Raw genomic sequence first — 15,306 nt, forward strand, 5'->3', positions numbered from 1 at the left:
AGTGTACTCTAAAAATCTAATTGTATAATTATCAAAAATTAAGAATATTGTAGAAAAATAAGTTACATTTTTTTTTTACCCATGAAATAGAAGGTCGATTTGGACATTTAGTAAATGCAGTCAAACCGAGTTAAAATGTTTTTCGTTTTCATTCTCTTTTGGTTTTTGTTAGTCAAACCAAGTTACCTCAAGGCTCAAGTTAACTTCATCTCAATCCTAGATGTAAACATACTACTATCTCTCTCTCATCTCTCATCTCTCATCTCTCATCTGTGTGTGTGTGTGTGTGTGTGTGTGTGTGTGTGTGTGTATATATATATACCAATTTCCCTTCTCATTTCACCCTCTTCTTCTCTCTCCGTCCCTGAAACCCACGCTTTCTTTTATCTACACGTCATTCGGATGTGATCTCCCCTTCGCTTCGTCTCCACTCTTCTCAATACAGCAATTAAAAGAAAGCAATCCCAGCCGACTCTCTCTCTCTCTCTCTCTCTCTCTCTCTCTCTCTAGATTTCGATCTCTTGTTCGATTGGTTTTAATCTCCTATCGATCCATCCCCAGATTACACGAAATCAGATCTCGATCGGATCAAGCCTCGGGTTCGAGATTCCTATCAGCGAGATCGGCTCAAAGTTGAGGACTTTTTGGCGATTTCTGTACCCCGGATCTTGTTGTTCTCCGATGGTGGATTGCCGTAGCTTGATCGAGTTCTGCCGCGCCTTCGAGCAGCATCGACAAATGGCCTCGTTGGAGAATCGGACCACCCAATCTCGCGCTCGGAGATCCAAATCCCTAAACCCCTTATCCCATCCCTTCTGCGAGCACTCCCCCTTGGCCGCGATCGACGTCGTCATGCTGATTCTTGTCCTCGGAGCGCTAGGTTTCTTGACGATCCCTTACTTCAATTTCCTCTGCCATGAATTCTACGCTCTCCTCCCTGCCGCCGCCCAGCTCGTCGGCGATGTGCTCTACCACGCCCCCGTCGCTTATGCCGCCGGATTCATTCTCATGTTTCTCATGGCGATCGGCGCCTGGGAATTCATCAGTCATCAGGCGAGGAAATGCGGCAGTCCGTATTGTAAAGGGTTGAGGAAAGCCGTCGAATTTGATATACAACTTGAGTCGGAGGAGTGCGTGAAGTGCTTGCCGCGGTTGCCGAAGGATTTGTTTGGGACCCCGCCGCTTGAGCTCGGGAGCGACCATAAGGAATTGGAAGCGGAGCTCAAGAAGATGGCACCGCCGAATGGAAGGACCGTTCTTATCTTTCGCGCGCCGTGTGGTTGCCCAGAGGGCAGGATGGAGGTTTGGGGGGCGAAGAAAGCTCGCAGGATCAAAAAGTAGTTGGATAGATCTCTGCTGTTGGTAGTTATGAAGTTTGTTTGATAGAAATAAGCTTAGAAAGAGCAGGGTATTACATACGCAGATAGTTTACTTGATCTGTGATCCATGTTCATTCTAGATCAAATAAGAACATTAGATGCATATACTTTCAACAGGGAATGTATGAACTTCCTTTTTCTGCTCATAAATAGGAAAGTCTCAAATTTGATAGTTCAAATTTTCGGATATTATATTAGTTATTCTGATGCTTGTTAATTTTCTATTAATTCTTTTTCTAGGATTTTCCATTAGTGGAATCTGTTTTCCTTCAATAGCAGAAAGAAATTCTGAAGGATGTTATTTTCCTGTTTAACTACTATTTACCTAGTATTGTTCCACACTGAGCAGAAGGGTTGTTTATTAATTTATAAACTGGGAGTTATATCGTAATGCAGTCTACCTTGATTAGTTCTTGTTGTGGGCAAATTTCTTTCCGTGTGGTCTTTCTAAATCTTTTCCAGTGTGGGTGTCCTATTCTTGATTAATTTTCAATTATTGAAAGCACACCATGCGTGAAGGTGATCTTTTGATTTCTAATATCAGCAACACACTGCAATTACCCTTGAGAAGAAAATGACCAATTTCTCTGTACTTCCTTCTTTTGCTATGTGAAGATGATAATTTTCTATTATTCTGTCATTGGTATGGAACAATTCATCATGATTACATAGAGTTTTTCTGATTCATGTATTTATGAACCACTGAGAGCTACAATTGTGATTCAAGCCAATAATAGGACTTCAAACATTATGGAAGCATACCCCTTTTTGAATTTTAATATTTTCTTAATGCTTTCTGATGATAATGTTGTTAATTCTGTTTAGTAAATCAAGAGATCAATAATCAGTATAATCAGCCTTTTAGGACGAGTTTCATTAAGTTCATTCTTTATGAGGAGAAACTGAATGTAGTTTTCTGTACATAACCTGCCTGTAGTGCAACCATTCTTCATCAGATGTGCAATTTATGAAGGTAAGAATTTTCTCATTGGTTATTCTATAATTTCTCCTTTTTTTTAAACTCTCCAGTAAATTTCTTTTGCTTCTTTATGTACCACTAACATGTTCTATTTTCTATGCATGAATTATTTGTCTGATATCTTCCTATAGATTATAGACCACTGTTTTTATGTTCCATTACCAAACTATGCAATTTTTATAATGTTTTTGCTACTGTCTTTATAAGGATTTTCAATCTTGTTTTTTTTTAACATCTTCCTTAAACTTAAGTTCTTTGGCAGCTCATAATCTATTTTCTGTGGAACGAGACTCTGATGATATAGCTTGGCCTTGTCTTGTAAGGACAGTGGTTTTTTATTGCAAAAGATCATTGACCTTTCAGCGAGATGAAGACCAAGACCTTTCTATTTCCTGTAAACTCCCTAAATTATGTAAGAGTTGATGCTTCATGTAATTGAATGAGCTCTTGCATGTATCCACCATATTCACTGCCCCTTTAATTGGTGTCTCCTGTTGTTCAGATGATGCCTCTTGCTCTCACTTAGTCACTTGTTGGAGTTCCCTTTCAACTGGAGCATTACATAGGCAGACAGTGGTCTGGACTAGTTCCTGGGCTTTAAGTGGATGCTAGGTTGATATCCTAGATGCTAAGCTAGTCAAGAAAATTGAAAACTAGAAAAGTTGTTGGTTTAAGGAAATAAGTCAGAAACCCCTGCCCATATCATCGTTTAATATTTCTTGACCTATTATTGGCCAAACTATCTAAGCACTAAGTCCAATGTGAGTAGGATCAGAGGTAGATCTTTGCCTGCTATGCAAGAGGATAGCAAGTTACAAATTCTATCTCAGTAGGACATGTATTTCTATTACTATAAAATTAATACATAAATTAATAAATGAAAATGAACTAGTTAATAATAGGCTTACTATTATCCTTAAAGATAAAGCAATAGTTAAATATAAATATTATTTAATACATACTATGATTGAAGATATTCTTTAAAACTAATAATGATTGAACCCTCTATATTGAATACTTCATAGTATAATTGAAGACATAACATCAATTGATAATAGTTTAATAATTAAAATTAATATCTAATTGAATGTAAAATGACGAAGATGATCAAAGACTTCATTTGTCGGCATAAGAATAGCACAAGAATGTTGTATTAAATACTGTCGATATTCTTTAAAACCCATTCACTGATAGTATTGATCGTTGTAACATCTCATATAGTCTTTATACAAATAAAATTTTTTAATTCTCTTATAATATAATATGGATATTGAACATGCACGAAAATGAACGTCACCAGATAAGCATAGATACAACATATGCATATGCAGATTATGGATATAAAGTATAATAAGGATGTTCTGGCTATAGTGGGTGTAATTGATATGATGATAACTATGATGAACTCATATTATCTTACGGTGCACTTCTCCCAATGTTCTGCTATTCATAGACTTAAGTGCTTTGTAAAAACAATACATTTCTAAGAAGATTGTCTAATAGGAACGCATGTCTCATCTCCATCATCACTGCATTAGGCTGAGTCTCGTTATTATCACCATCATTATCATCATTATCATTAATTTTATCTAAGCCTTTTAAATGATTAACTAATCAGTTGATTTGATAATAATTAATAAAAATAAGAAAAATTAAAAAAAAAACAGCTTCATGTGGCACAATGACTAGCACGGCTCACGCACCTGTGCTAAGTGCCATGCCATTACTAGCAGGGTAAGTGTCGTGCCATTACTAGTACGAGAAGTGCCGGTCGGCACGACTATCTATGATTAGAAGAATATTTAAATGGGTAGAAAACTAATTTCTTTTCCATGTGAAAATTATTTTATTGAGATAAGGTTCTTATTTGTATTTCACTAGTCTTTCAAATGCAAGGTGTGGGTGAACGGCAAGATTTTATTAAGCCTTACAGCCATTACTGGATGGGCAGTCTTGATGACTCGTATCTACACCGCTAGGATGCAAGACGGCAAGCCTTGCCGACATAACAATGGAAATAATTGCCGTGTTCTACAGTTGAAGAATAGCCTGGTACCATGAAAATGCAGGAGCTATTATTATTTATTTGACAATGAGGAAAGACACCATATAAATGTGCATATACAAGAAGTTCTAAGCCTTCTGATTGGATAATACATTAATATCAAATATGCAGTACTTGTCTACAGTACAAATAGAAGGAAATGGTGAAATTCGTAGGTTATCACATTGGAACTAATTCTACATAAGCGACCTCCACTTTAAGGATGTGTTTGTACTTCATACTTTTTGACTAACAATTCTTGTGGCCCGATATCATAATAGCAACTTTTTAATTTTGACTCAGTACAAGGGTCAGCGCATAGCATCTATTGAAGACCATCCTTTCCTCTTCACCTGTGATGATGCTGAAATAGGCAGCTTATAACTCTTTGTTGTCAAAGTGAATTGCTGCGACATAAGCATAATGCTAAACTATGTCATAATATTGATATCAAAGGCCAGTAAATGATCAAATCTTCCAAGTAAGAACTTGTAATATAAGTTGCAGTACCAGATATTAACAAATGTTTTTTGTGCTCTGCATCTAACAATAAACACAATGTCAGATGGATCCTATTCAATACTTCTTTTGATACTCGCTTATTTTATCCATTCTCTTTCTGCTCAGCTGACTCTCATTAGTCATTATCGTACACTTCACCTTATGCTTGATTATTTATGGTATTCATCAACTACTAATGTCTGTACTTGATATACACAGTATATATACAATTATAGGTGATCTTTGAGGAAGATAAATCAGTTTTACTCATCCTTTGTGCAGATATGCTTGCATAATATTCTCAGCTCCAGCTGAAACCATTCAAGTCGAACTGTTTGCTACCTGGATCATAGTCATTATTATCATGGGCATTTAGATCTAATTGTGCACCTAGACATGAAAGTCCAAAATCATTTGATTGGTTTCCTGTCACATGTTGGACTGATGGTTTCTTGATGTTTGGTTGTTCGAGATAAATCTTCCCTGCATCTCTTTCTTTTTGTCCTGACTGAGAAATATTTATACTGTCTTTGTTTTCTTCTTGAGACTTAATGTGCATGGATATAAAGTTGGTGTCTCTCTCAACTGGGAAATTCAGCCTTTCATATTCTGTTGTCTTTAAAGAAGGGACCATCTTGTGCTCATTCAAGTTTCCACCCCATGAAAGTTGAGTCTGTTCAGGTCTGCTGTTTTCACTAGTCTGACCTGTGCAAAATGGTGAACTATCATGAAAGGTTTTGTATCCCATGGTGGTGCTATGTATTGCCTGCTTCCTTTTAAGTTCTTCAGATGAAGTCAAGCAGCTATCCATCGAACAATCAGCAAGTTGGGTCCTCTGTGCTTCCAGGCTGTGCATACTAGAAATTTCTTTTAAATCTGAAAATGCACTACTAAGGCATTCATTTGATACTTTAGACACCAGCTCAGAAAGTTTCACTTTGGTAGCTTCCAGACCTGCAGAACCTACGTTCTGCTTCCCAAGAGTCTCCTCTGCCTTCTCGAGAACCGTCTGTAGATATTTTCCCTGAGCCTCTATTCGGAGCTGCAAGTGCCGTTGTACCTATTTCATTTAAGCATATAGTGAAGTTAGAAGTAATATCATGTTTTCTCCTAATAGGACTGACAGGATATCAAGGATCAAACAATTTCGAGAAGGTGGTTACTGCAGTCAAGTGTAATTTACGGATGCCAAATAAGTGTCCTTTTTCTTCTCTATTTCTTGGGATGTAGTACCCCAACTTGAGTATGTCAGAGAAATGAACATATATATCCTTAGTACCTTTAATCTCCTTTCTTGTGTATCTATAAATAATTATCTTTTTTTCTGCTCTTCCTCGCAACTCAGAAGTTTCCCTACGGCTGTTATTTCCTGAGATCAAGTACTTTAACTGGAGTAGGCCATAAAAATGGTCCGATATATACCTATCATGTTACATCTCCTTTCATGAGTGTTGGTTAACCAGTATAATGAAGTATGAAGATTGCAATTTTTCTCATACTTGTATCTATGCATGTACTTGTATCTATGCATGTTCAGCATCCAGGCTCTTGTGCATGCATGCAAGCAAATGCTGTACTTTGATTTGCACTTTTTTGTGTGACAATGCCTAAAATGAACTCTACTTGGTGCTTATTAGTCCACTTAATTAGGGTTTATATGTTATATTAAAGCCTTTTCTTAGCTTACATAGCAAACCAGAGCTTACAAATTAATTTTCCAGTCAGACTGTTACCAATAATATACAACCCTCACCTCAAGTTGCTCATGTAGTTGTCTTTGCACTTCAATTTGCATTTGAAGTGCTTCATTTATCTGTGTGGTTCTGTGATTCAGAAACAGACTATCAAAAACAAAGTTCTACACAAAAACAATTTAAAAATTCACTTGTGCAATTTCTTACTTCTCTGCCTGAGATGCACTGTTTGTATTGCTTACTACTGAACCGCCACTTATTGCAGGTGTCCTATCAGCTGCTGCCATACATCCTATAACTGAGACACAGTGATGCTTAGTCTTGTATCGCTTTACATGTTAAATGGTGGAAAATGAAGATTGTGGGAATGCTATATTACCATTCTTTGATGTTCCAATATTAGCTTGAGCTTGTAGATTTCTGCTAAGCCTGTATTTCTGAAGGAACCAAAGCAACAACCTGTTTTGACTCTCTAAACATCAAACAATCCAAGTGAAACTTAAGAAGCTTGCGGTACCTGAAGATGGCTTTTTAGATGATACAAGGTGAGTCCTGGAATGCCCATAAGCCTCATGACAGTCTTAGGAGTTGCTTCTGAGAGGTGATTGTTCTAGTTTAGCTTAAGTGTAGGATATAATATATATTCATAAAAACAGATTCCTAGTCATCCTAAATTTTTTTTTGTCTTGTATACTCACTTTCTGCTCCTCCAAGTTGATTAACTGCTTCTATAAAACGTTGATGGAGCTCAGGCGTCCATTTTAATCTAGGTTTGGCATCGGTAGAGAGAACTAGTCCAGAATCCCCTGGTACATTTCCTCCTTGCAGAAACAGGTGCCTCTCTGGTGGAAAGGCTGCTCTGGAAGAGAAGGGATCATTCTGGCCTTGATGTTGGTGATACATTTCCTGCTAGTGAACATATATTAGGATCAAAACGGTCATATGTAGCACCAGATACACTTAGTATTTAACTTCTTACCTGTTTCTTCTCTTTATCCCTTTTATTTGCTATTATCCATGTGGAAACTTCTAATCTGGAACACTGTTTTGCTTCGATGCAGGGAAAAACAGGAAGTGCTCTTTGAAGGGTTTCTGCTTCTAGGAATAAACTGGAGCTTTGTGATCCCCTTCTCATGATGATAAGGAGAGACCTCGAGGCACTCCTTATAAGGCAAAACAGAATATGGAATCTGTGGAACATGGCACTTAACCAGTTCCATCTTTAAACTAATGCAAGATATTCTACCCTATAGTTATCTATGGACCTGGCCCTGCAGCTTTTTCAGTCAATTCTCCAGCCAATATTTCTATGAATTCTGCACAGCAACTTTTTTGCTCGTGCATTCACTCAGCATATGTAGAGGAATATATCCTTCCACATCATGCGCATCAATCTCTGAAGCAAGGAACCTTTTCCTTTGTAGGAAGACTTTATGGTATAATGGTCTGTCGTCTAATAATTCTGAAAATCAATGGGTTTCCAGTCTTAATCAGGTATATAGATGCAGCTTTTGGACCCAGCTAATGTGAATTGTCAAAATCTCATTTCTTTGGAACTCAAAGGGTCACACGTTGTAGTTGGCTCACTTGGTTGATAAATTTACATAATGTTTTTAGGTGATGGATCTGTATATTGTATTGGTCCACATGCAGGGCCATGAGATCTAGATTTGAACTAGTTTGTTAATAGTAAATGATATTAGGAGCAATAAGATTCTGTTGACTAGTTATTTGAGAAACAGACCATAGTTTCTCAGGAAACATAATCAATTCTGTTACTTGATGCTCCATTTGTAATGTTCGAAAGCAATTATGGAATATGGAATAAGCATGAATTCCCTTGTCTCTGTTAATATCAGTACTAATTTATTATGTAGGAAATATAAAAGGTTAGAGCCCTGCACCCATTTCGACTTGGTTTGGAGGCTGCAATCAGGATATTTTTACATACTTCCAATTTTAAGTACATTCAAGCACAGCATTATAGTATCACATGACAGGAAAGTATATTTTCTTTGTACATGAGGCAGTCTGTGTGTTGGACAAAAAATTTGTTTTAGCGGCTTTATTATTAGTCGACTTGTAATATTCCTATGTATCATGTATGTATGCATATACATGAATATTCCTGTCTGACAATTTTCTCTCTCCGAGCATTGCATCAATTTTGTTTGTTAAGCGACTTGTAATAGCTATTAATTATCCACTGGTGGGCATATGCAGCAATTTTGTTTCAGTTGTAAGATAGGTAGATAACTGACTAAATATATCCTTGACAGCTTAGCTCATAACCAAGGTTCTGCATTATGTTTGTTTTGTATGTTCCTGTTTGGTGACATAGTTTAAGTTTCATTCATTCAGTCGTCTTGTTTGACTAACCTTAAATTTCATTAATTTGTTACATACATGTGTTGCTTATCTTCACATGGATCCTCCACAGTGCTTGGTTCAGCTTACATATTGTCATTTTAACATGGTAAGTCTCATGTGGTCTTCTCTCTTGACAGAAATCTTGGTTAGTTTTTAATCCAATTACATCTTCTCATGATAAAGGATAATGTGTATCACACAACACACTCAGTTCCGTGTTCCTCTCTAGATGCCTGAAAATATGTATTTGATTCAGGGACAAAGTAGTGATGTAGAAGAGAGAAGATGAGGTATCCATGTTTCAATTGCCTTTTATATTCAGGGGTGTCAGAAGCATGAGTATAGAATGAGACATCATTATGAATTAACAGCATAGGTAAAAGATGCTAAATTCTACTCTGCCAGTTTATGTAAGACATAACTGCTCTACATGTATAAACAATATTTGGATTTCTTGAAAGCAATTTGGAATCAGAGTGAAGCGTTATGCCAAAACTTGCTAATTATCATATTATCACTGCGTTTAAGGAGGCATGTCTTTACTAAATTTCTGCATATAGGTAAAAAAAGAAAGAAAGAAAGAAAGAAAGAGAACAAAAGAGCTTCTGTTTAGCTACCTTTAGAGAACTCTTGTTATAGCATATTTTGATACCTGGACCACTTGAAAGAATAACCAAATCATTCAAATGGATGGAATTCATATCTCTCTTTTATGAAAAGCACAAGCAGGAATATATCTCTTTTCCTTCTGTTTGATTAAATGACATGATTGATAATTATGGCTACTGCTTTCAAGTTCAGGAATACTTGCTAGCCATAGTTTCCTTCAAAACATTAAAGACTTGTTAGCCATAGTAACCATGATTTGCTATTTCATTAAATAAATCAATCCTGAAGAACCTTTCTGTAAAAGTCTGTAATAAGTGGATGACTCGAAACTTGTTACTGCTTTAATAGATGCTTCTATCTGCCCATATTGCTGAATAATTTGTCGAAACGTTTTTTCACTGCTTTGTTTATGATCTGTCATTACTTTGTCCTTTGTGATCTCAAAGCTGTTTCCTTCTTAACTGTTTGTCATTGATGCTCGAAAGCTTCATTTCTTAACTGAATATGTTGATAATATTAACAAGCATGTTGGCTTAGATGACGAGAATCATTTGATTTTGCCAAAGTCTCATTAGCTTATTTTATTGTTGCAAGGACAGGAGTTAAAGTTTTAAATTGTTTCTTTAGATATCAACCAGTCATCTGATTCTTGTTCGGCATTTTCGATATTCTGGTACACTTCAGAGTAACTAAATTAATCGTCTAGATAATATCCTGCTAAGATATGTATCTATGCATTCCAACTAGATTATCTTGTGCTTCAGAAAAAGTCATTGAAGCCACTCACCCGCTTCTGTGACCATCCAGATCTACCCAATAGTTGGTACTAAACTACCTATAAACTTCTTTGACCCAAGGCACCAGTTCTTGAACATATATTCTCTGATTCAAACTATCTCTTAAAGCATATATTCTTTCCTGGATGCCTTAGGACATCTGAGTCTCACAAATTGTCAGCACAATTCCAGTGAGCAGTACTTTTGCTGCTCCTTATCATACTACGAGATTCTTTTTCCGTTCTCTGTTTGTGGTGGGCCTTTTGTATCTGGTTCTCAGTATTCCTCGCCTTGGGGAAAGAATAAGTGCTAGATAAAGCTGCCTTCATCTTTTAGTGACTCTTTCAATGAGTATATGCTTCAACTGCTATTTACTATTGTATAGTGTTCGAGGTTAAGTGCTTGCTGCTGTTCACAGATGCTCCAAAAGTATATTGTCTTGGTACTTTGCAGTTCAGCTGTCACTGTTGGCACTTGAAGGAAGCCATACCAAATTTGGATCTGATGCCTCGGTATTCGCTTTAGTGTTGTTGTCCACAGCTAGTTTTTAACATGATAGTTTATTTAATCTTCTTCCTTCTGATCTAGCAAATAATGGTAAATAATGATGAAAGTTTGTTTGGTTTCATACACTCTGGCTGTGAATTGGAAAAATTTTCAGCCTTGTTGTTTGGATTATAGTTTTCGGTTGTCATGTACCCATTAGGCAAATCAGATACATCCACTATGTTTGTTTGGTCTTAGTTGCTGCAGAATTACCTAAGCTAACATTAATGGTTGAGAGAGAGGCCAAAGTAAACCAGATGCATCTTTCTTTTCCCTGTAGCAACTCTGCAAGTTATATATCTATCAACTAGTTTTCTCTGTCAATATTCTTCTCACATTTGTGTTGAGAATATCATGAATTGAAAAGTGCTGAGAGTCAAGTCACCTGTGATGTTCTGCCCCCCATTTAAATAATTAATATGCAACAATGGTTCTGCTGCTTACTGATATGAGCTAGATTTTGTACTTACAAAAGTAGAACTAGATTCATAATCTTTATGATTAGTTATTCGCTGTGCATTAGCAAATTCTTTGTTGGCGATCTACTAGTCAGCCAATAACAGTTTTCTCTCACTGATCACCAATTTATTTTTTCGTTGATACCTGGCTAAAGTTCGATATAGCATCACCATTTGCATGCGAAATTCTCCTTCTACCCGGCTAAAATTCCATATATCATCACCATTCATCAAAAAAGAAAAAGAAAAAGGTTTCTCCATTCGACAGAGCTATATCTCCTGTGAGAGGAACAGAGATCAGACAGATCTCAAACCCACCAATCTCAATTGCGCCGGAAACGACTACTTTGAGCTCCTTGTTACTCAATTGCCTCAAGACAAATAAAAATATCGACCTCGTTCTTTCCATCAAGCAATCATATATATAATGCAGTAGCTTTTGCCAAAGCAGAATCGGTGATCTTGGCTTCAAAATAATGGTCCAACAATACCACAAAACACTGTTCCGACTGGAATTCTTCTTCTCCTTGCATTACATCTTCCAGTTTCTTCAGAGCTATTACACTTTCATAGTTCCTGATCCTCTCCTTCCAAGCTCATCCTTGAAGTACCCAGTAGCCTTCTCCAACTCTTTATAAATATACCTTCAGAACTGACTCGATATCACCTTATGTCTCTGTTTCTTGGTGATCTTTGCTCTCCCCTGAAAACAGTAACACCAACCCAAAGTGATAAACAATAATGCTTCTGTCACAAAAACAGCTGATATGAATGCATAGAAATAGACCCATATGGTCTTCCTCCACTGTCTGCAGAGAAATCCAACTCTTCCTTTTCTCGAGTTGAACTGCAAACAGGATATTGTACATGAGCAACGGAGTGCTTTCTAAGGATTTTTATAGCTCTAGGAAGTTTGAGGTATATGATGCCTGGTGGCCTGGATAAGTCTTACCATTGAAGAGGGAAGATTTTGGATAACAAAGACCACTTCCCAGTTATATTCAAATGAGGTTTCCACTAGAAACAAGGTTAAGCCATCTTCTAGAGGGTTGGGATCCTTGTCTAGGTTGGTCCAAGTGAGCCACCAATGTCAATGCTCGCTCAAATTTTACTGCTTCCTTGTCTTCATTTTTCAACTTGATTGAAACTGTCAGATGCGCACAATTAATACGTTAATATATATCCAATTAGCAAGCGCTCAAACGGACCTGCACAGATCGTCTGCTCATACTAAAGCTAACAGCTATTTTCTAGTAGCTCTGAATTCTGAAAGCAACGAATTCTTTATGATGATTGCGATCATTCTAAGTTCTGGAAATGTAAGACCACAAGAAAGACTTTCTTGATGCATTTGGATTTCTTCATGACAGCAAAACACTTCGAACATGGAAAGTATGCTCTTCGGCTTCATGACAACAGTCGTTACAGGAAGATCCTTAATCTACTGCTACACCAAAGTCCAGAACCAATTGTGATATAAACCAGTTGCGCAAGAAGAATTTGCTTTGTCGAGCAGATTCCACCCTCCATTCACAGAAGAAAACTACAGATCCAAATCAAGCAAGATTTCTCAAAATTCCTGAAATCAGGCTTCTGCTAATTTTCCAATTCCTTCACTTAGAAAAACGATGAAGAACCAGTACACCAAATTACAGGCCAAAAAGACACTATTCATATATAATATTTGCCAAGGAACAAACAGGAAAGCTGGAATTTCTACAAAAGCTAGGAAAAAAAAGTGCACCTCCCATCCACTTAACAACTGATGTACAAAAGGATAGTATCAATCACAAGGAAGAAAATAAGAAGACGATGTACAAAAAGATAGTGTCACAAGGAAGAAGACAAGAAGACAATAACTTGAAGGAACATTTTCACTTCTCATCTGCAAAGAAGTTGCTTTGAAATATTTATAATGGAGAACAAGACTAACTCCAGAACTGCGAGATATCAACAATGGCAAGAGAGAAGAGGCATCATGAGTTGGAATGCAAAATCTACTCATATTTGCTCACGCAGAAAAAACCTTTGTAAGAACACCTTTAGTTTCCCTGAGCATGTGAGTTACTTCCAGAGGCAGATGATGATGATGATGATGGATTAGAATTTCCATTGTTCTGAGATCCAGACAGCGAGAACAATCCATTAAAAGGCCATGGGACAGGAACCCAGGATCTACTATTATTTCCTCTACTATCACCCACATCACCACTATCTCCATCACTATTCTCAACCCCATTGACACTATTAGAATCATTCGAAGTTTTCTCATCAGCAGGCAGCTGAAATCTGCAGACGGGACACGAACTATGGAGTTCCAGCCATGGCAAGATACAACCACTATGAAACTTGTGTTTGCATGGCATCTCCTTTGTGTCCATCCCTATATCAAAATCATCCAGACAGACTGAACAACTCAGAGCTTCCTCAATTTTGACATTAGGCAATGCATCTACTGCTTCCTTCTTAGCTGGTGGTGTGCCATACCGGTTCGGGTCGTTCTCCGCCAAATGTTGCAGCAGAAGCTCCAAACCAGGCCCTAGAAAGTAGTCTCCCAGTGAAGCACCTGCAGTTGTGCTGTTTGAGTCACTTTGGTTATCATCTGAATCAAACGAACCTTGAAGAATTATAGCCTCATTGAAAGGATTGAGCAAGATTACACCTTCTCTATCTCTTTCTCTCTCCCTCTCCCTTTCTCTCTCGTTCTCACGGCTATCTGGGTCCAACCTAACATCGTTGCGGATGCTCTGTAGCAGTCGAAGTATGGCAGAGCTCCTCCTCCTTCGAATAAAATCCTCGAACTCATGATCTGAATCTTCATCGTCCTCCTCCCTTCGGAGCCTTGAAGGCCGGGAAGAATCACCCATCATTCCGAGCAAGATAGGAGCCCATAAGGAAAGAGACCGTTCAGATCTTACGTCTGCGGCAGTTTCAAAGTTTCTGCCATCCATTTCTTCCACAAACCCTCCATCACAGAAGGGGCACTTGATCTCCCGTTCCATCATCGGATTAACCACTTGTGCACAAACATGGCACCAATATCTAGTTGCCAGTGCTTCACCCATCTTACTGTTTTTGCTCTCCAATCTCTTCTCTATCTTCTACAAATAAGGCATCCACACAATATAACTTGTGGTAACATGATATCTACGGCAGATCTAAATAAATCTCAACCTAAGAGAAAGAACTATTTCAATTAAAGTAGTTCTTTACTCCACTCATACTTGATAACCTACAAAATCACTAAATGTTCTTAAGTACTAAGGAAGAAAAACAATTTATATAAAAAATCACAAATTTGATGTACTATTTTCATCTAAAACTTGAATGGAAAACAAAGTCGACTAATACCAAAAACAAAAACAAAAAAAAAGAACTTCACATATCCACACCTCAAGATCACCACGGAAAAGGAGATCGCTTTGTTTCAAAACCAAGAAACTAGTCCAGAAAATGAAGACCCACACACAAGTAAAAGGCAACAAAATTGTTCCTTTTTCTTCCCAAATGACATGAAAAGAGAGAATAAGATAGTGAAAATTAACCAGTAAAGGATGAGAACTGTGAAATGGGCATTAAGCCTAGACCAGATGCTTGAAGATCTTAGACAACCTAACCAAAACCACATCTGAGTACCAAAGATGAGCCCAGATGGGCATACCCACAACAAATCTTAGAAGAAAAACTTAGAAGTGACAGAAATTAAATCACCTTTGGGTATCGCAGTAATGGTTCCTATTGGTTTTAGCTCTTCTTTGTTGTGACCCTTTAATTAGTTTGGTAGAGACTAGAGAGAGATAAGAAGTTGCAGGGAAGGAATAAGGAGATAACCATCCCCCGTTCCTCCTCTCTTTACTCCTGAACTTGTGATTATTTTCCTTTTCTTTATCATTTCAATAAATGATTCAGATTTTTTCAAAGAGCGATTTGGATGAAAAACACCCTATATT

General features: G+C 37.4%; 3 protein-coding genes across 9 annotated transcripts; 1 reads left to right on the plus strand and 2 right to left on the minus strand.

Moving 5' to 3' along the window:
• The first annotated feature begins 223 nt into the window (after window positions 1–223).
• Window positions 224–1,558, plus strand: LOC140790571 (uncharacterized protein At5g19025). Its single transcript, XM_073140702.1, has one exon. It carries the CDS (start codon window positions 682–684, stop codon window positions 1,339–1,341), a length of 660 nt encoding a protein of 219 aa, XP_072996803.1. The 5' UTR covers window positions 224–681; the 3' UTR covers window positions 1,342–1,558.
• Window positions 1,559–4,867: 3,309 nt separating this feature from the next.
• On the minus strand, window positions 4,868–7,729 carry LOC140790570 (myb-related protein 2-like). Of its 2 annotated transcripts, none has more exons than XM_073140699.1 (7): window positions 7,577–7,729; window positions 7,296–7,503; window positions 7,115–7,191; window positions 6,977–7,034; window positions 6,805–6,895; window positions 6,657–6,726; window positions 4,868–5,963 (listed from the first exon to the last, which is right to left on the minus strand). In XM_073140699.1, exons 2-7 carry the CDS (start codon window positions 7,498–7,500, stop codon window positions 5,205–5,207), a joined length of 1,260 nt encoding a protein of 419 aa, XP_072996800.1. In that variant the 5' UTR covers window positions 7,501–7,503; window positions 7,577–7,729; the 3' UTR covers window positions 4,868–5,204. The 2 variants fall into 2 exon arrangements, with proteins under 2 accessions (XP_072996800.1, XP_072996802.1); XM_073140701.1 differs by having other exon boundaries at window positions 6,805–6,889; window positions 7,577–7,719.
• Window positions 7,730–13,005: 5,276 nt separating this feature from the next.
• Window positions 13,006–15,306, minus strand: LOC140791273 (E3 ubiquitin-protein ligase SIRP1-like). Of its 6 annotated transcripts, none has more exons than XM_073141758.1 (3): window positions 15,068–15,285; window positions 14,019–14,530; window positions 13,006–13,922 (listed from the first exon to the last, which is right to left on the minus strand). In XM_073141758.1, exons 2-3 carry the CDS (start codon window positions 14,419–14,421, stop codon window positions 13,399–13,401), a joined length of 927 nt encoding a protein of 308 aa, XP_072997859.1. In that variant the 5' UTR covers window positions 14,422–14,530; window positions 15,068–15,285; the 3' UTR covers window positions 13,006–13,398. The 6 variants fall into 6 exon arrangements, with proteins under 6 accessions (XP_072997859.1, XP_072997858.1, XP_072997857.1 ...); XM_073141757.1 differs by having other exon boundaries at window positions 14,019–14,457; window positions 15,068–15,209; XM_073141756.1 differs by having other exon boundaries at window positions 13,006–14,454; window positions 15,068–15,306.

The sequence above is a fragment of the Typha latifolia genome, chromosome 6, assembly GCF_019914945.1.
Source record: "Typha latifolia isolate L0001 chromosome 6, TyphaL0001v2, whole genome shotgun sequence".
Lineage (NCBI taxonomy): Eukaryota > Viridiplantae > Streptophyta > Magnoliopsida > Poales > Typhaceae > Typha > Typha latifolia.

What these genes read in the sequence shown, in the direction of transcription:
- LOC140790571 (XM_073140702.1), top strand. Translation starts at nt 682, where the DNA reads ATGGTGGATTGCCGTAGCTTGATCGAGTTCTGCCGCGCCTTCGAGCAG.
- LOC140790570 (XM_073140699.1), bottom strand. Translation starts at nt 7,500, where the DNA reads ATGTATCACCAACATCAAGGCCAGAATGATCCCTTCTCTTCCAGAGCA. An exon ending in TCAACTTGGAGGAGCAGAAA is followed by an intron (nt 7,192 to 7,295) that starts GTGAGTATACAA and finishes ATCACCTCTCAG; the next exon opens with AAGCAACTCCTAAGACTGTC. An exon ending in TATTGGAACATCAAAGAATG is followed by an intron (nt 6,896 to 6,976) that starts GTAATATAGCAT and finishes ACTGTGTCTCAG; the next exon opens with TTATAGGATGTATGGCAGCA.
- LOC140791273 (XM_073141756.1), bottom strand. Translation starts at nt 14,421, where the DNA reads ATGGGTGAAGCACTGGCAACTAGATATTGGTGCCATGTTTGTGCACAA.